The sequence below is a fragment of the Nuphar pumila genome, chromosome 13, assembly GCF_984573655.1.
Source record: "Nuphar pumila chromosome 13, dmNupPumi1.hap1.1, whole genome shotgun sequence".
In the NCBI taxonomy this organism is placed as follows: domain Eukaryota; kingdom Viridiplantae; phylum Streptophyta; class Magnoliopsida; order Nymphaeales; family Nymphaeaceae; genus Nuphar; species Nuphar pumila.
Window position 1 is genome coordinate 69,215,788 of NC_143261.1, and position 19,996 is coordinate 69,235,783.

General features: G+C 38.9%; 1 protein-coding gene across 5 annotated transcripts; it reads left to right on the forward strand.

The window, feature by feature from the left end:
- The first annotated feature begins 2,365 nt into the window (after positions 1–2,365).
- On the forward strand, positions 2,366–12,698 carry LOC149818622 (RNA-binding motif protein 25-like). Of its 5 annotated transcripts, XM_089985196.1 has the most exons (8): positions 2,366–3,982; positions 4,121–4,213; positions 4,493–4,749; positions 4,852–5,004; positions 6,191–6,611; positions 6,722–7,393; positions 7,544–8,130; positions 12,160–12,698. In XM_089985196.1, the coding sequence occupies exons 3-7, from the start codon at positions 4,624–4,626 to the stop codon at positions 7,879–7,881; spliced, it is 1,710 nt and encodes a 569-aa protein (XP_089841322.1). In that variant the 5' UTR covers positions 2,366–3,982; positions 4,121–4,213; positions 4,493–4,623; the 3' UTR covers positions 7,882–8,130; positions 12,160–12,698. The 5 variants fall into 5 exon arrangements, with proteins under 5 accessions (XP_089841322.1, XP_089841318.1, XP_089841319.1 ...); XM_089985192.1 differs by lacking the exon at positions 4,121–4,213 and having other exon boundaries at positions 2,398–2,977; positions 4,472–4,749; positions 7,541–8,130; XM_089985193.1 differs by lacking the exon at positions 4,121–4,213 and having other exon boundaries at positions 2,398–2,977; positions 4,472–4,749.
- Positions 12,699–19,996: the final 7,298 nt, after the last annotated feature.

Genomic DNA, 19,996 nt, shown 5'->3' on the forward strand with positions numbered 1-19,996 from the left:
ACACCACTAAAACTATTAATCGAGATTGAAACCTCCAAGCAAATCAATGTCACTAGCAGTGAAGAAGGCAAACTCTTTGCTACTATCTTGGCTTGGGAGAACATATTTGGATTCTTCAAATGAATCCAATAAAAATTACCACTGCCTTGGCTTGGGAGAACATATCTGGATTCACCTCTCTGACCACTTCCTCCATGTAACGCCCCGACTTTCAAGCCTATCATGATATATTTTTTTTAAATGCATAACAGAAGACATTTTGAAGCTACCCCAAACCGATTCAGATGCGTCACACGTTTAAAATCATATCATTCAAACCATTTCAATTCAAATTTAGCCAAAAATAATTTCATTCATAAATAAAATTTAAAGTTTACAATCCATAAAGACAAAAAGCAAAAGAGTCTAGTACAATCAGCCCCAAAAACCTAGAAGTCTCTGTATACATCGACATCCATTTGTCTATGCACACAAATATGAAAAGTGTAAAGTACGTAGAGTGAGACACATGTCTTAGTACAATTTCGCAAACCCTTATCAGGTTTTGCTTATACACAAATAACACAAGCATTTAATGATTACGATATAACTACATAACCTTTATATCATCTAGCGATGATGTAGGAAATATAGACACACATACTTATACTATGGATAACCATAGAATATACGCATACCCTCTATGCACAAACAAACAACTTACACATACCACTATACATAAATAAACATCCATATCATGTATATTTTTATACGCGCATAAATTTAAACATATAATTATATGTACTTATACTTACATATATACTTATGTGCAGAGGTCATTCTATTATACTCTTACGCTTACATATAATTCACGATATAATTATACATTCATTTCGCTCAAGCCTACCATTAGGCTCACAAACACATATGCATACCATTAGATTTATGAACACATATTTATACAGGTATACCATCTTGCTCTCCTAGCAATTTGTTTATCCTATTATACATGTTTATTTCTTCCTTATATTCTAGGACATATAAGAGATAATGGTTACGATGTAACTTACGTAACTTATATATCATTCTATGATAATGTAAATATACAATCCACACATACACTGCATGAATACCTTAATGCATACAATAGCAAACTAGTTACACATGTTTTTGTGCGTATATCAAACATACTATGTACATATACATTTATACGTACATAAGCATACAAACTACCAACACCCATGCATAATTAAACACACAATTTGAGCATACTTTTATGCACATAAGTCATTCAATTATATATAATTATAAACACTTCTACTGATGCACTCACTTATGTGCACATGTTATTCATGCATACACTCACGTTCATGAACATCATTATGCATTCATATCAATCGACCATATAATCAGTTTGCAAACAAATCATGCATACCCTTATGCATAATTTGCTCAAATATATAATCAGCTCGTAAGTCTTTCACACTCAAAACTTTATGAATCAAACACTCATTGATTCATGCTATTCATTTGTATATGCTATTTATTGAAAATATTGTTTTAAAAATCTATTTTATAAAACTTACACCAAAGAGCAAAGAGAAAAAAAAAGGAGGGTCATGTTTAGTAGAGGAGCAAGAGAGAAAAAAAAGGTTAGCACCAAAATGGAGAGGGAGGTGAGAATAAAAAAACTAGGTTTAGTGGAAGTTTAAACTGCCTCTATAGGTGTCCAAGTACAGTTTTCACAAGTGACTGCCGCTATAGCTTCAACATTGGCCATTTCGGACCTCGAGCGTTGTATTTCTATCACTGTGAGACATACAATATTGATTCTTCTTGTAGTCTATGTGGGACGATCCACTCTTCTCTTTTGGATTAACGTTGGAAGTAAGATTGAGAGAGTCCTCGTGCACGCAGGTACGTTCACACTGACGCTATTTTTATAAAATATTGTGATTATATCATAATAAAATGTTTTTTTAAAACTGTTTTGCGGATCTTATACCAGATCCGATTCATACCCAATAACTACTTTTGATCAGGATTGGAGTCTGATCAGATTTTTCACAACCATACTCGGATCTGATAAGAATTACATATACCAGATCCGATGCATACCCAATAAAATAATATTTTTTAAGTTTTTTATATTGAAAAGTTGCGGATCTTAATCGAACGGACTCGAGTTTGACATAAATTTTAATAAACTATATCCGGCCCACTTAATAATCGCATCTCATGTGTTCAACTCGGATAGTTAATGGACCCATTCCTTGTAACCAAACCATGACTTTAGAAGATTCGGGTCAGGTTAGGGTTATAACCGATCCAACACATTGGCGACATTGCCCTCCCTCCCTCTCCCCCCCTCCCCCTCTCTCTCTCTGGTATGGGGTTAGGGCAAAATAAATACTCGTGACTATACCCAATTTCCCCTCAGGCACTCACCTTTCTCCCTTCTCTGCCATGGCTGTCGCCTCCCCTTCTTCTTCCTCCACCACAACGACCAAGCCAGACGCCCCACCACCAGAGAACCCTCCCTCTCTCCACTCTTCATTTCCCCAACCAGATCCCAACGACCAAAATCCTCCTCCCTCATCAAACCCTCTACCTCCTCCTTCTTCTTCCTCCTCCTTCTCCACCACCACCACCACCATCACCTCTTCTTCTCCTTCCTTTCCCATACCCTCACCCTTTGCTCCTACTCCCATGGCCAGCGGAACCATTCCCCCGGCTGCTCCCGCCCCCCCTGCGCCCTCCTTCCCCTCTTTCCGTCCGCTCCCTTCGATGCCGGTCGGTACCCCTCAGTTCTCTCTCATCCCCAACCCTTCCATCCAACCTCCCGGCGTCGGCCCCTCGATATCTCCGGTGGTTCCTCCGGTCTCGGTGTCGTCCGTCCGTTACCCGGTTTCGCCGCAGCCGTACCCGCAGATTCCCAACGGTTACCCCGCCGCGCCAATGCCCATGCCCATGCCGCTGCCTTCGTCTATGCTGCCTGGTGGGTACTTGGTAAACTTGTTGAATTATTGTGGGTATTCATTGTTTTCAGTTAAATGCCTTAGAATGCTGGAAATTAAAAGTGGGTCGTCCCTAGATTTTCGTTTATAGGATGGGCGACACTTGTTTCCTTCGAGTTCATGGGCGTTTCTATTATGGGTATTTCAGAATATCAGAAAATTTGTTGTGGGTTCTTGTTTTGATAAGCTGTTGGAAACTTGGTGCACAAGAGAATCTGGTTTCTGGATATCGACTATAGAGATGCATAGATTAACAAATGGACAATGTTCATTTATCCAGTTGCTACTATTCGTTTCTTGATGATGGCTTGTTATACTCGTTGATCCTTGATATTGAGAATCATAATCGTAGCGAAGCTTGTGCTGCTCGTTTGGATTTCAGTATTAGAGGATCAGAATTTCATGCTATGCTCATGGTGATAAATAAAGGTTTTCTTCTTCAATTTTTGTTTTTCATGTATGAAGTTTGGATAGAATATGAATCATGTTGGTTAGTGATTATATGGAAAAGGTTATATGCGCCAACCAATGCAATTTGAAGGTGGAATCTTACCTCCTACAGCCTTTTATCCTGAGAGCTCGGCCGCATACCTCTTGCAGTCCACATGAAAGTCTGCTTCATCTTTTCCGTTGGTATGATTAAAATTTTCCACATGATGTGCCTTGAGTGGCTTTCAATAATTCGTGAACTTATTTTTTGTTTTACTATTGTTGCTTTTTTGTTTAAAGAAAAGATAGTGTGAAGTAGAATTGGATGCTTGTGACTATGTAACATGTAGCATCGAAACATTGTTTTTGCAAAATTAGATGGTGTTTCATTCATAGATTTTCCATCATGCTCAAAAACCTTGAATACAAAAAGTAATATGCTTTTTTCAAATAGGTTACCTTCACATAGGTGTAAGGTTGCTTTGACCTTTATGGGTTCTTGATTTGCACTACAGCTGATCATATTAGAGAGTCCTGATTACACCTTTTATTCCAAGGTACCCTGATTTACTCTTATGTTATTTTTTTTCCATTTGTTGTCTTTTGTTATGCTTTCCTTTCTATGTTGATTTTTCTATATATAAAAGGAAACATTTTAATGAGCTTAAAGGTAAGAAGACATTCATATTCTACAGTTATGCCAACACAACACCTTTGGTGAGATTCTGCATGTCTCTTGAATTCCCAATACCACAATGTAGGGCTTGGTGTTCGAGAAGATAAATAAGGTAAGTCAAATCTATGTATAATTTGATTGAGTATCGCCATTCCCTTGGTTCCATGCTCTTATTGAATTAGTTGGTATACATGATGTATTTATGCGGTGCAACTGATATAATTGCGCTTTTGTTTGAAAATGGCATAAAAATGGAGTCATGAAAAGGTTTTACCATTCTTTCTATCCCTTTCTGATACACTGATATGTTTCAATTTGTTACCTCTACTTTCTGTTTCACTGTATCCAATATGCTGACATGCTTCTGTAGCTACTGGTTTTGTGTCTGCAGGAATTCCTCGTTATCCTCCTCCATACACATCTGTTGTACGACCCAGTTTCCCTCCACGCCCACCTGGATCATTTGGACCAATCCCCCCATTGTCACGCCCACCAGTTCCAGCTATTCGTGGAGTGCCTCCAATGGTTGGTTCTGTGGCCAGGCCAGCTATTCCAATTATTCCATTGGCAGAGAAGCCACAAACCACAGTTTATGTTGGAAAGATAGCTACAACTGTAGAAAATGATTTCCTGTTGTCTCTGCTTTGTGTAAGTTTCTATGATTTGCTCTTGTATTCCTCTATATTTTCCAGATCTTCTTAATTGGTAATTTCAGGCTTCCAGCTAATGCTTTCCAATGAAAATTTACAGTTATGTGGGCCTGTTAAGAGTTGGAAACGTGCTCAAGATCCCACGACTGGATCCCTTAAGGGGTTTGGATTTTGTGAATTTGAGTCTGCAGAAGGGGTCCTTCGTGCACTTCGCTTGCTGTCTAAACTTAACGTTGATGGACAAGAACTTGTGGTATGTCTGAGACTGTAAAATGATGGATTTCTCATACTTTTGCTTTGCAAAATGTTGTCTGCTTAAAGTGTGAATATATGCTCCTCCTCTTTGTTGTACAAGTGCCGATTTAGATTGAAATATAGAGTTGTACTCATTTTTATATAAAATGTGATGTGATTTTTATATGGGTGGATGAAATTGAATCAAAATTAAGGGTGTCCCTTGATACACCCAAATATTGCGATAAGTTCTGATAATGGGTAGTTTGAATAATGATAACTTCTGTAATGGAACATATTGTACTAATCTGCCATTTGTCCATTTGTTTGGCATGTTTGGATAACAAAATGTGCCCCATGGCCCTTTTTTTAAGTTTTCTGTTAAAAATAGTGTATAGAGGGAGATAAAGGGGGTCATAGTATGGGGTAGAAGTGGAGTATCTATGTGACATAGGAGAGAGTGATCCCACATAGTTTACAAGATAATTTTCTAATGGGTAAATATTGTCTACTAATGAAGGTACAAAACTAATGAGTAGAAATCACTTTTTTCTTCAAAAAGAACTGATTTTTTTGTAGATCAAATGTTATGGATGTGATCTACATGGTTTGTTTAGTAGGAAACTTGTTTTGAATCATGTGATCATAACAAGTAATTAGGTTTTTAAAGGGGTCCAAAAATCATTGGCCCACAATGTGTCAAAATTCATAACTCAAAAGATCACATTTTTATATCACAAAAGCACAATCCAAAGCTTGATCCTTTGCAAGCAAACCATGCTGAACACATCTGTGTGGTTAGAATGAGTCGATACAACTTTCACCTATGATTTGTAGCTCATTAGTTCCGTACCTTCATTAGTAGCCAATATTTACCCTTTTCTAAGATGAGAACACATAGCTATATTAAACAATATCTAATGTGTGTTCTATCAAATCCGCAAACAGTACTCCTAAAGTATCTCTAGTGGATTTCTCTCTATTTTCCACTCAGGTTTTTATCATTTTTCTCTATGCATCTGTTTTAAATGAATGACTAGCATTCTGTTAGAAACTTGAAGATGTCATTAATGCATTTTAATGAAGCCACATATCCTGTGACATAATCCTATAATCCTGTATCTTCTTTCTGTCAAGGGCTTGAAAGTTAAAAAATTTGGTGATTCATTTCGCACCGGCATTCGTGTGCCTTTTTTTCCTTTCAGTTAAATGTCAATCAAGCAACAAGGGATTACCTTGAGCGTTATGTTGAAAAGAAAATTGAGCGACAAAGGACACTTAAGGAGGAAGGTTCTGAAAATGCTGAGAAAGAGGAAACGGCTCCTGGTGTTGACAAGACTGAACCTCCTAAGCCCACCTCAACAGATGAATCGAAGGAGAAAGACGACTTGATTGACAAGCCCGATGGAGATGCTGCTAAGAAATTTGGCATTGTGACTGAAGAAGACAGAGAGGGCGATAGAGATGCTTTGGAGAAATTTACAACCATGTTAGACGAAAGGGCAAAGAATAGACCTCCACCCCCTCCTCCAGTGCTAGCTGCTGCTGATGTTTCTGGAAAGACCAACTCTGAAGTGCCATCTAAGTCAAGAGATGGGGATTCTGATGTGGACATCATGAAAAGTGGTGAGTATTTTCAAGGCAAAAAACTAAGCAGTGAAATATCAGTGGCATTTGATATTATATTCTTGTGAAGATTGTGAATGTTCTCATTGTTCTTGGTTATGATGCTGCAGAAGACAAAAATGATGATGAGATGAGTAGTGAACACAAGCCTTCCACTGAGCATGAAAGGCTTGAAACAAGCTCCTCTGATAAAGGGAGAAGACATGATAAAAGGAGCAAAGAAAGTGATCACGAACATGGCATGAGGCGAGAGAAGGAGCGAGAACTAGAGAGGTATGAGAGAGAGCGGGAAAGAGAGAGAGTGAGGAGAGAGAGGGAGCGGGAACATAAGCTCCGAGAGGCTGAGCGGTTGTACAAAGACCGTGTGAAAGAATGGGAAGCTAGAGAGAGAGAGAAAGAGTACCAATGGTTGCATGAGAAAGAGAGGGAGAAGGACAGGGAACGGGAGCGCAGGAGGGAGATAAAAGATCAAGAAGATGAAAGTGATGATGACGACTCAAGAAAAAGGTGGCGCAGGGGTAGCACATATGAAGAGAGGAGAAGAAAGAGGCAACGTGAGAGGGCGGATGATTTGGAAGATAGGCTAAGAGTGGAAGAGGAAATAGCTGAGACTAATAGAAAAGCAATTGAAGACCAGAAGAAAAAGGATGAGCTCAAAGTTTCATTCAGTGAGTTATCAAATGGGAATGAAAAGGACATGAATACTGCAGAAGATAATGGCATGGAGGGCAGAGACAGAGATCAGCATTATGAAAGTGATGCTGGAGATGTTAATAATGGAGGTATGGTTCTAATCCTCTGCAAATTCAGCCTCTCCCCTGCAGCCATTTACCTACACATCTTTTCAGTTTCTGAATTAATTGGTTTTTTCGGAGGCTCAATTTTATTGTGTCAATCTTTACTTATTTTCTTCTTATGTTTGGCAATAGTAGGTTCAAGAATCAGCAATGTCGTTGTATCAGGTCATGAAACAACTGCGGGGTCTGCTGTTGCTTCAGACATGAGGCAAACCAGTAATGCTCCTTCTCGGAAGCTGGGTTTTGGACTTGTAGGTTCAGGAAAGCGTACAGCTGTGCCATCTGTATTCCAGGAAGAGGATGATGAGGATGCTGAGAAAGAGAAGATGAGGCCTTTGGTACCCATTGACTACTCCATGGAGGAATTGCATGCAGTCCAACCTTCAGCTTCTGGGTCATCTGCAAATTTAGTTGCAGCTGCTGAGTTTGCAAAACGCCTTTCTAGTAACAACACCAAGGAAGAAAAGTCATAACCAGAAAGGGAAAAGGGTAGGCGAGCAAATGATAGATTGAGCCAGAGGGAAAATGACCGGTCTGATGAGGAGATGAAGGGGAGAATCCGTGGCAAGGGTCATGACAAAGACAAGGATCGTGAACATGGCCTTGATAAGAAGACTCCAGAAAATAAGAAGCTTTTGGATGCAAAACAGTTGATTGATATGATTCCAAAGACAAAGGAGGAACTATTTTCTTATGACATAAATTGGGCAATATATGATAAGGTGAGAAATATACTGTTTTATTGCAGGATTATTCTTTATACTCATAAACACTTAACAAAATATGCTACTATGTATGTTGAAGGGTGTTTACGTCTGACAATAGAAGAGCATACAAGAAGATTGAAAGGAGAAAAGAGATTAAGAGAGGGAAGAAGTAAACAAGGCTACACTGTTAAGGAAAGAACTCTCATTTCTATTGATTGGATTGGGGGTTCTATCTAATTTCATTAGGTTTTAAGGATACAAATAACTGAAAAATACCCATAATAAACTGCGTATAGAAGAAGAAGAATTCTCTGTTGCAGTTGTCCATATTACAACAACAAACAACAACAACTACGCTTTCATCCCAAAACAATTGGGGTCAGCGATATGAACCAAAAAAGAAATTCATTTTGGGTCTTCCAAATGAATCCTTTTCCTCCAATCATTTCTATCCAACGCCATGTCCTCGGTGAGGTTCAAAGCATTCATATCCTTTCCTATCATCTCCATCCAAGTCTTCCTAGGCCTACCCCGACCTCTTTTAACTAATATATTTTCCCATTTCTCCAACCTTCTAACTGGAGCATCATTAGGCCTTCGCCGAATATGTCCAAACCACCGTAAACGATTCTCTCGCATCTTATTTTCAATGGGTGCAACACCTACCTTCTTACGTATCTCTTCGTTCCGAATCTTATCTTTTATTGTATTTCCACACATCCATCTAAGCATCCGCATCTCAGCTACACTCATTTTTTGAATATGATGTCTCTTGGCAGCCCAACATTCCGTACCATATAGTAAAGCGGGTCTAATAGTCGTCCTATAAAACTTTCCCTTCAACCGCAATGGCATTCTACGATCGCACAGCACTCCAGTAGCACTTTTCCATTTCATCCACCAACCTTTATCCTATGATTTACATCTCCATCAATTTCTCCATACTTTTGAATGATGGATCCCAAATATTTGAAATAATCATTCACCGGTATATCTTGCTCACCAAGCTTCACTACACTCCCATCACTACTTCGTTGCTTACTAAACCGACATTCCATATATTCAGTCTTACTCTTACTCAACTTAAAACCTCTAGCTTCCAATGTCTGTCTCCATAATTCTAACTTAGCATTAACCCCAGCTCTAGACTCATCAATCAAAACAATATCATCAGCAAACAACATACACCACGGTACATTTTCTTGAATTGATCTCGTAAGCTCATCCATCACTATCGCAAATAGGAAAGGGCTTAAAGCAGATCCTTGATGTAACCCAACCGTTATCGGAAAATTGGTTGTCACCCCTCCACAAGTGCGGACATTGGTTACTACTCCTTCATACATATCTTTAATTATACTAATGTACTTGAGAGAAACACCTTTCTTCATCATTGTCCACCAGAGAACGTCCCTAGGTACTCTATCATATGCCTTCTCTAAATCAATAAAAACCATATGCAAATCTTTGTTCCTATCTCTATATCTTTCAATAAGTTGTCTAAGAAGATGTATAGCTTCCATAGTTGATCTTCAGGCATAAAACCAAATTGATTCTCCGATATCATGACAACCTTCCTCAACCTAGACTCAATCACCCTCTCCCAAAGTTTCATAGTATGACTCATGAGTTTTATACCACGATAGTTTGTGCAATCTTGTATATCACCCTTATTCTTATATAAAGGCACCAAAGTACTCTTCCTCCACTCATTAGGCATCTTATTTGTTCGCCAAATCAAGTTAAAAAGATTTGTCAACCATTCTAAACCTTTCTCTCCCAAGCATTTCCAAGCCTCGATAGGTATACCATCTGGGCCAACTGCCCTTCTTGATTTCATTTTCTTCAAAGCCTCTGCAATTTCTTTCTTTTGAATCTTGCGCATGAAGTCACGATTTATCTCATGAAAAGGAATGGAGAAGTCTCCAAGATCTTGAGCATGACTATCATTAAATAGCTTATCAAAATAATCTTTCCATCTCTCCTTAATCTCCTCATCTTTGACTAAAACCCTTTGCGTTTCATCTTTGATACATCTAACCATACCCAAATCCTTCGATTTCCTATCTCTCATCTTTGCAAGCCTATAAATATCCTTCTCGCCTTCTTTGGTATCCAACTTGTCATAAACCTCCTTATATACCTTAGCCCTCGCGTTTCGAACAACTTTTTTAGCTTCCTTCTTTGCTATCATATACTTCTCCAAATTCTCATTATCACGACTCTTACTTAGATTTCTATAACACTCTCTTTTAACCTTAATAGCTAATTTGACATCCTCGTTCCACCATGATGTATCCTTACCTAGTGGTGCACCGCCTTTAGACTCACCCAATACCTCCTTAGCTACTTTTCTCATACCACCCGCTATCTTATTCCACATTGATTCTGAATCCTCCTCGAGACACCAATCAACTTCCTTAACTACCTGCTCTACAAACATTCCTTGTTTAGCTCCTTTCAGTGCCCACCACTTAATTCTAGGATCTATCCTATGTCTATCCCTTTTGCGGCATTGTCTAATTCTAAGATCTAAAATTAAGACTCTATGTTGTGTAGCTACACTTTCTCCTGGTATAACCTTATAATCGATGCAACAACCCCTATCTCTCTTTCTAAGTAGGAAAAAATCTATCTGACTCGTATTAACCCCACTTTTAAATGTTACTAGGTGAGACTCCCTCTTCCTAAACCAAGTGTTTGCTAAGATCATATCATAGGACAAACAAAAATCTAAAATCCTTTCTCCACTTTCATTTCTTTTTCCTATACCATAGCCTCCATGGATATTCTCAAATCCATCCCTACTAATGCCTACATGTCCATTAAGGTCACCGCCGATGAAAAGCTTTTCTCCATAAGATGTCTCTTGTACTACTACATTTAAATCTTCCCAAAATTGATGCTTAATGGAATCATCTAAACCTACTTGAGGTGCATAAACACTAATAATATTAATAATATCCGTACCTAATACTAATTTAATAAGTAAAATTCTATCACCCTTCCTACGGACCTCAACTACATTATCTATAAACTGACGACTCGTAACAATCCCTACTCCATTCCTATTCCTATTTATTCCTGTATACCAAATCTTATATCCCCAAGGTTCTATCACTTTAGCTTTCTCACCTACCCATTTGGTCTCTTGAAGACATAAAATATCAATCTTTCTCCTCCACATAACATCTAATAACTCTACCAACTTACCAGTTAAAGACCCTATGTTCCAAGTGGCTAACCTAATTTTATGGTCTTGGACTAACTTCTTTACCCCCACCCGTCCAACAAAGTGAGGGAACCCTTGCCTATTTGACACCACACCCGGGCGCCGGTGTGACGCGTCGCTTCTGGGCGACGACCTAGCAACCCTTGCACATTTATCACTGCCTCCGGGCCTAGAGAGTACAGCGCGTCGCTCAGTAGGGAACGCCCCAACGAAATTCTCATATTGGTTCATTTTCATAGGATATGACAAAGTTTTTATGCTGGCTGTCACAGGCCTACCGCAACCCTCCTCCTTTATCCGGGCTTGGGACCGGCAGTGTATAACTACACAGGCGGAGTTCCATAGTAAACTGCGTATAACACAAAAAAAAAAAAAAACAGTATTGCTAGAAAGATAAAAATACCCCTGTAAAATGGTTCTTCTTCAAGCTAGGAGCTTGTTTCAAGACAGAGGAGTGACTAGTCGGTTTTCATTAACCGAACTTGATGTGTTGTCTTTTGTTCTAGTTTGCCAACAAACAAACATGTGCTAGCAATAGGTCAAATACATTTCACTGATGACACTGGATATGTGGTTTTAGGTTGTCAAATTGTGTTAAATCATGAGTTACTCTTAGCGTCAAGTTGTGTTAAATCATGAGTTACCCTTAGCGACCGAACACTGCCAGTCGCTGTGGATGTCTCTCAAGGAGGTTCCAGTATTACATAATTGGTTCTATTTCTGCCACACGCAGTGTATCACTTGTTTGAATGCTTGCTTTTTGGTTACTGTGATTTTTATACTATGGTTATGACCATTTGCCTTATCCACAGCATGAGCTGCATGAGAGGATGAGACCATGGATTTCAAAGAAGGTAACTGAATTTCTTGGAGAGGAAGAAGCCACACTGGTTGATTATATTGTATCCAGTACAAAAGAGCATGTGAAAGCCTCTCAGATGCTAGAGCTGCTCCAATCTATTCTGGATGATGAGGCTGAAATGTTTGTGCTGAAGATGTGGAGAATGCTCATTTTTGAAATCAAGAAAGTGGAGACAGGACTGTCCTTGAATTCAAGGTCATGAAAGGTAAGGTGTGTTAAGCCTTTCTTTTCCCTTTCTGTTGCTATTATTTCAGAAATTCAAAGAATTGCAGCCTGCTACAATTGTTGCACGACGGAGGTGGACTACGGCTGTACTAAAATTTATGTGCAGTCACTTCCTGCATTAGTGATATCAGAATGTGTATTAATCCAGTCTTAGCCAGAATGATCAGGTACTCTTTCTCCTCCCTGTAAATTTGGACCTCAACGATTTCATGTTGTCAATTAGTATTTTTCCAATTATAGCATTTCAGTATCTTACAAATTAAATATTTCTCCATTCTATCCTTTCATCTCCTACCGCAGATAGAGATGAATTTCTGTATCACTGATGTTTATTGCCTGGTGTAACCATGGATATTGTGTTTGGTGTTCTTGTCTAGACTTGCAACCTATTAATTTGGTTCCAAGTTGGAACTGAGTGGCTTCATTTGGTCCCACTTTTGTTGGTGAACTTGATTCTGAAACTGTTGGTTTATCCGGGCTGGAGTCTTGAACCCATAGGATGATTGCTTATTAAGCATTTCTATGTTGGCAGTTTGTGTATCCTCTGCTGAGGGCTTAGGTCGTCTGTATGCCTAGCTATTTTTGTCTGAATCATGGGCCTTCAGTTTCGATGTCCAATAATGTGGTGTTCGACTCGTTCACTGGAATCTGATGGTAGCAACTCAGGATTTGAGAAACAGTGTCAGGAATCTATACTTGTCACTCTTCATCAGACCTACCAAATGGCTGCTAGCTTGTGTTTAGGCCTTTCATCTGGTTTTGTAGTTGTTTCAGTTTCTCTTTGCCACGAGAAAAATTGGTTGGTTTGTTTTCCAACTACTTTAATATTATTGAAATGGGGCAACAATATTACCTATCTTGTTGTAGGATCTGGATTAATGCACAGTTTTGGAGGCTAGCGTTACTTATCACAATGTGCTAAAAACAATGGCTTTGTCTTAAACACTATCAATCCATTGTTGGGAGAACGCTAGCTGTTACTTTCTAATTTAATGCTGCTCGAAACTCGTGTTGAGCTTGCCTGAGCGTGTATTGCTTAGTGGATTCTTGTTTTTATCAATAAAAAACGCTTCCCAAACTGTATAATCTTCTTCGGGAGTGTACAACTTTCTGTATGTAGATAATGATATCTAGAATAATGGATCTTGCATGAATTTTATGATCAAATATCATGAGTAGATTAGATCTCATAGAGTTTAACTCCCGTTCTCAACCCATGACCAATATGAGCTCAAAGCTTCCTTCATAACTCCCGGAACTTCTTTGCAGTGTCCGTTCCATGCCTCATTTCATAAGGAACCCCCAAGGGGCTCTTTTTTCATTATATTCCATTCATATCCCAATTCCATTCAGTTCCCTTTTTTTGGTTTGAATGTCATTCAATCAACGATGGTATCATTGGCATAAGCGATGTCATTTCTAGTCTCTCTGTTTCTATTTTCTATATATTGAAAGTTAAGAAATTATCATATAATAATAGATAAGTTGCAACACAAAAAGGGGAGGTTAATGATTTTGAAACATGTGAGGCTGAGAGCAGCTTGCTATGTGAGAATCTTATGCTTTTGATTAACATCTTTCTTTAAAACTATTCTGAACAAAATGATTGTGTACCAAAAACTCATTTTTGTACTGAAAAAGTTTGGCTCCACTTTGGGGGAGTAATTCTTTTACTCACTGCAGGACATTCTCATTTTCATATGAGAATGGGCCATTTTGTAGTGCATTTGGGTTAAACAGTCATGTTTTGATTGTTACATACAACGCCAGTGAGGAAATTGGATATTATTTGGGAAAAATTACAGTTTGAGCGATATGAGACACTGCAAACAAGGCAGAAATCCATATTTCTTTTCATGCTCTTATTTCAATCCCAGCTTATATGAACAGTTACTTCAATTACACGTGAATGGGGAAAAGAGGGAAAATACCTATTAGAATATTTCCACTTTAGCTTGGTCCCTAAAAGCTGCGAGGATTTGCATCTCCAGCACAGCCAAACATGTGTGTCCAATACTCGCATTTCCCTTCAAGTTCACCACTGGCCGTTGCACCTTCATAAATCATGATGCACTTTTGCATCTCATGATCTGCCATAGTGCCTCTTCAGAAGCCGCTGGTGCCCCCGTATATGCTTAAGCCATTGAAGAAGCCTCTTCGCACTGAGAGATTGAGCTCATGGATGTGCGGCTGGAGATCACATCTGATCAGCGTAGGTGCTGAATTTCTGCATGTTTCCTGCAGTTGTGTTCCTCGTTGATCCCACCAAGAGGCCTGGTTCAACAGACTTGTTTAGGGGAGATTGGTGCCAAAATTTGGTGCTAGCACACCAGGTATAGCCCTGTGGGTCACAGGGTCGATACCCATCGTGATCAACTTTTTCTTGATGTGTGTTCCAACGGTTCTTTATTTCATTGTCAGTCCTTCCGGGCAAGCTTGCAGATATCTCTGACCAGAGAGAGAGGAATTTATGAACTCGAGAGAGGAATATATGAATCACCAGTTACTTCCAGAGAGAGAGAGAGAGAGAGAGAGGTTAAAAGAAAGAAAAAATGAGGAATATATGAACTCACCAGTTTCTTCCATCCAACTAGACAAGAAAAGTTACAAACTTTATTGGATTGACTAACCAAGCGGTAATTTGAGATCCTGGATCCATTGCCTTGGTATATATTGAACTCACCATTAGAAGTTTTTGGTTTTTGTAGTTCTTTCTCAGAGGGTATTTCTGTGGTTTTTATTGTCTTTTAAGATTTGAAGACATTGAAATTCTTTTGTAAGTGGCTATTTGGAACAACATTGAAAACCAAAGGTCAAGGAATTAGCACAAGGTAAGGGGAAGGGAGCTTAAATTCATATGTTAATTAAAACTAAACAATCTCACTTGATTTAAAAAACTACTGTAGAAATTTCTCCAAAGGAATATCATAAATATTGGTGTAATAAAGGTACAACTGTTAGGAAGCGTTCCCTATTGAGCATGTCTAATCTCTCAGTTTCTGGTTAACAAGACAAAATATATTGAGAAAGGTTATATTCTAGAGTGCTGCTTTTCGCAGAATCCTCTTTTTTTATTTTTGAGGGAAAAGTGAAGGTTAGATTCATTACAAGATAGGTGACAAGGAGTCGTCATGGAAGAACCATGCAATACAAAATGAAATTACATAGGTATGTCACAGGCCTCGAAGAGAAACAGACAGCAACATAGCAATTTTTTTTTGAAAAGCAGCAACATAACACAATTACTCAAGAAGGCAACCCAACCTAGGCTCACCGATCCACTGCCAACGAAAAGAATCTTGATATATCTTCAGGTTATATATATATATATAGGTTTTGAAGAGTTCTTTCATAGTTGAAAAATATTAAGTTTCATTTGGGATTTCGTCTTCTAAGCTCAATTGAAAAAGATGCTTTTCAACTAGAATTTTGCGAACCATGGACCCGAAGGATAAAAATCGACCTTGTTTTTTTTTCTTTTCTTTAATCATTTTATCAAATACCCGCAATATAGCATTGATGTAACCCTTGCCATGCTCTAAAAAACAAGCTTGAACAACCGTTCTCTGGATCCATGCCATTGATGTAACATACGCACACACTTCCCCCTTGGGAGAGAGATTCAAGTCCTAAGAACCTTGAATGGAGAAGGGGCCAGGAACCTTGGATGCCGTAATGGACCTTGGTGTTCATCCAAGGTGAACAACACGTAGAAACCAAGTTGACATCAAAGGTGCATTGCTAGGTGCCATAGGCATTCACATGGCAGAATTGTATGGGGCCCACAGCTAGAGTGCAGGCCCCACATGAAATACTGTCATGTGATTGGCTGTGTGGAATAGTCATGACACTTAGCCGTTCTCTGGATCCTTCTCTGTTTGGGAACTGGTAGTTTAGGATGCAGATGTGTATTCCAAGAATTTGTAGATATGAGTAAAATTGGTATTCCACTTTTCTGTTTGGGCGCATGTTTACGATTTCGGCCAGAGATTTTTCATTTCTACTGTGTTGTTTGGGATGGATGTATTTTTGAAAAGGAAAGTTTGACATGGCCATGTTGGGTCAAAGTTGGATAGGTGTAGTCTATGAATGTGAATGGGTCAGAAACGAGTTGGGTCTTTATTGGACTCAATGCTTTGAAAGAATCTTTCTGAAACTGGATCTGAATCAGATCTCAAGTTAAAGAATTGAATCCAACCCTATGATGGTTGCAAGAAACACAACATTATATGGCTCAAAAAATGAAATTGTTCTTTTTTGAGAATTTCGGGGGACTAGCTTGCAGTCCGTTCATTGTTAGACGCATATGATTAGAGTCAATTAGACGCTTACAAACGAATCCAACAGGATACGAGCAACCCAGATATGGATCCATCCAAATGGGCCCTATAGGTTTGTTTGGTGAGTCTAGTGCTTGAACTTCGCAAACAGTAGTTAGATCCATCTTTACCTGGGTTGGACATTGACATCCGGTATTGCTTTCAATCTGGACTCATCCGACCTTACACCCATAAACATCATATTTGAGTGAATGCAGACCTGAACCCTCGTGGATCTAAACCCATTTCATCCTGATCAGAACCTTAGCTCAAACGGTCAATCCCACTGTGTATTGGTGAAAAGGTTAGGTTGTTGATGGTAATTATTAGCAGCCAGGCTCTCAGTTTTTAACCAACGGTTGCTCCACTTGTTTGGTATGAGCTGTTAGTGCACGTCACCATGTGTTGGGACATTGCAGGTTCAAAACCCAATGGTATGTTGTGTAACTGGTGGTCTGCCTAAACCCAGCTTGTCTTTCTGAAAAAAAAAATTTATTAGAAGCCAGGGTGCATGCAGTAAAGTAACATTAATGGTGGCCAGGGAGCCGGTGTAGCAATTAGTAATTACCACCTCTATCTCATGGTAGTCAGTTTGAGGATTTGGCTTTGGTAAATGCCATGCCATTTCCTCATCTCCTAAAAACCCTGCCTCCCAAACAAATTTTGGTGCTGGGGAATCCCCAGTTCTTCTCCGGTGCTCTCCGATGATCGGCTCCCAAACAGTGACCGTAAGTATGGCAGGCAGAGCCAGCGCGACTAAGTCTTTCATCCTGGGGTGGTTTCTCAGAGTAAAAATAAAAAGGATTAATGAAAAATAAAAAATCCATGCAGGCAAACAGGAGCATCACTCGTTTAAAACATGGCCGTTCACCTTGGTTGTCTTTAACTAAAAATGAAACTAAAAGATTTGCAGAAGATGCAAGAAAAGAAGAGAAAAAAGAAATGGACGGTTCAGATCAGATCCTACTTGTCTCCAAAGACCGAATGCAGGCTGATGATGGTGGTTTCCTCCTCAAAGGAGAACTGCTCTCGTTTGATATCTGGTCGAAGATAGTCTGTCCATCTCAGTCTGCAACTCTTCCCACACCGCTGCAAGCTTGTAAGAGTTGAAAAACTATCTTTTTTTTTTTGTTTTCTCTGCAGTAGACAGATGATTGACCAGAAAAAAATGCCAAAAATTAGCAATAAATGCACCAAAACTGCCTTTTGTTAAATGTTTTTTTGGTATATAAAAGAAAACTTGATAAAAGAAAAAAACAAAGAAATACTAATGAGAAGACGACCTTCATTATTTGGAAAACGTTATAACAAATTTATTTCAATTTGGTACACATCATATGAAAAGAAGACAGTGAATAAGATTTTAAAAAGCTATTAGATGGCCGACAAGGGCTATGCTCATTTGGTAGGGTCGGCCTGGACAAAGTCACCAAGCTGAGGTTATGTCATGAGCTCGAAACCCATGGGTACACATCCCTGGCTGCTAGGCTGAAGCTGGGTGTACTTCTTGATGGACAAAGAGAATGTGAGTTTTTTACACCAATGAGCTCGCAAATGAGGTGGTTAATCTTCTCTATTTAAAAAAAAGAAGAAAAAACTATGAGACAAAAACAAACTGCCATTTCTTCTTTAAAATGAAATTGTTTGGAGAAGAGGGTAATAAGTATTTTTTTGCCTGCTTTCTTAGGCAGAACTCTCCAACTTCCATGGCCATTCTTGCTAATGAAATCAATGAGCTTTTGATCCTCCTCAGGTGCCCATGATCCCTTCAGTCTTCTCACAACAAGTTCTTGCCATCTCTTTCTCACAAAACTCTTGCACTTCAAACCACTAAGGTCAGCCTTGCGGCCAGTCAGTCTCTCTCTCTCTCTCTGCATAAATTAAATAAACTGTTAACTGGTGTCTGTCTTTATTGCCTTAACCGAAACGTGGACACGTGGTAGGGATACTGCCTGGTGTACTTACTATCACTGTCCTGGCAGCATAAAACTCTGTCAGCTTACCCCCTTTACCCTTAATGAGTCGCCACGCTTAGGCTTGCACAAGGGGTTAAGATTTGAACCTAGACGGGCTGCGTCAATCATATAGAGGAGCTTCATGTAACTTTTTTTGGTAAACTAGAGACGTGGTTGTGTGTTCATTTTAAGAGGGGTGCAGTACACTGGTCCCCTCTTTAATAGGGGCAACCAATTACGTGGCTCATCCTAATTGGGCAGAACACTTTGTTTATAAAGTATTATGTTCGGAACATTTGATCTTTTAGGGTAAACTGCTAACATACTAGGTTTGGGGCAGATACTCAACCAACCCAAACCCGTTTAGTAAGGTTTGGTAAAAAAGGAAAAGCTAAAATTTGATTAAGCAATCAGGTTAGATTCAGTATTCAACAGTTGAGATTTGGATTTGGATTAGGGATACAAACGGGTGACATTTGGGATGAATTTTGCCAGATCCGAATCATAAAAGAAGATTTGAATTCGGATCCAGATCTCAATCAGATCCAAAGAAGTAAAGTTGAATCTAAATCCCAAATACATGTGATAATATTGGAGCTGGAAAAAATAGAACACATAAAAATTACAATTTGGGTCGGATTCTAATTTGGATCAACTCCAGATCCAACTTAAAATGCTGATTGGAATCTGACGCAAATCAGAAAGTAATATGATTAAACAGATTAAAATTCAATCTGAATGTGCCAGATTTTATTTAAAGGATCCATATCCGAAAATAACATATCAGACTCGGATCAGATATACGGCGATCGGTTTTGGTGCCCTAATTTGGATACTTGCCATTATTAAAAAAGAATGACACTTGAAAGATTTGAAGTAATGGCATTGGACACCCAGCACTTTTCAAGCTATACGACGTAGGTGTTTGTTCACCGAACCATGTTAACTCTGAGTGTTCCTTCATTTTATGTGTTTTTGTGTGATTGCTTCATTGTAGTGCTCTCTTTCATGGTATCAGAGCAACCATCGATCTCTATGCTCAGGTAATCTTTTTTGTGAAGAGATGAAATGGTAGCATCAACTCTCCTCACTAAGATAAATGCTCTCTCTTTTCTTGTTGCTTGCTCCAGAAAGCTTGCAACATTTTTTGACCACCAAATTAACATTACTTTTTGCTTTGGGAGTCTCAATTCAGTTCCTTATTGCTGTCTTATGACCTGTATGGATTCATGGATGAATCTAAGAAGTGTCTGAACAAGTATGTTTTGTCCCCAGATTGAAAACATAC

Bases quoted from the DNA above. Each gene is read 5' to 3' on its own strand.
- LOC149818622 (XM_089985192.1), top strand. From the start codon at position 2,446: ATGGCTGTCGCCTCCCCTTCTTCTTCCTCCACCACAACGACCAAGCCA. The intron at 6,612-6,721 runs GTGAGTATTTTC...ATGATGCTGCAG, and splicing joins TGTGGACATCATGAAAAGTG to AAGACAAAAATGATGATGAG. The intron at 7,394-7,540 runs GTATGGTTCTAA...GTTTGGCAATAG, and splicing joins TGGAGATGTTAATAATGGAG to TAGGTTCAAGAATCAGCAAT.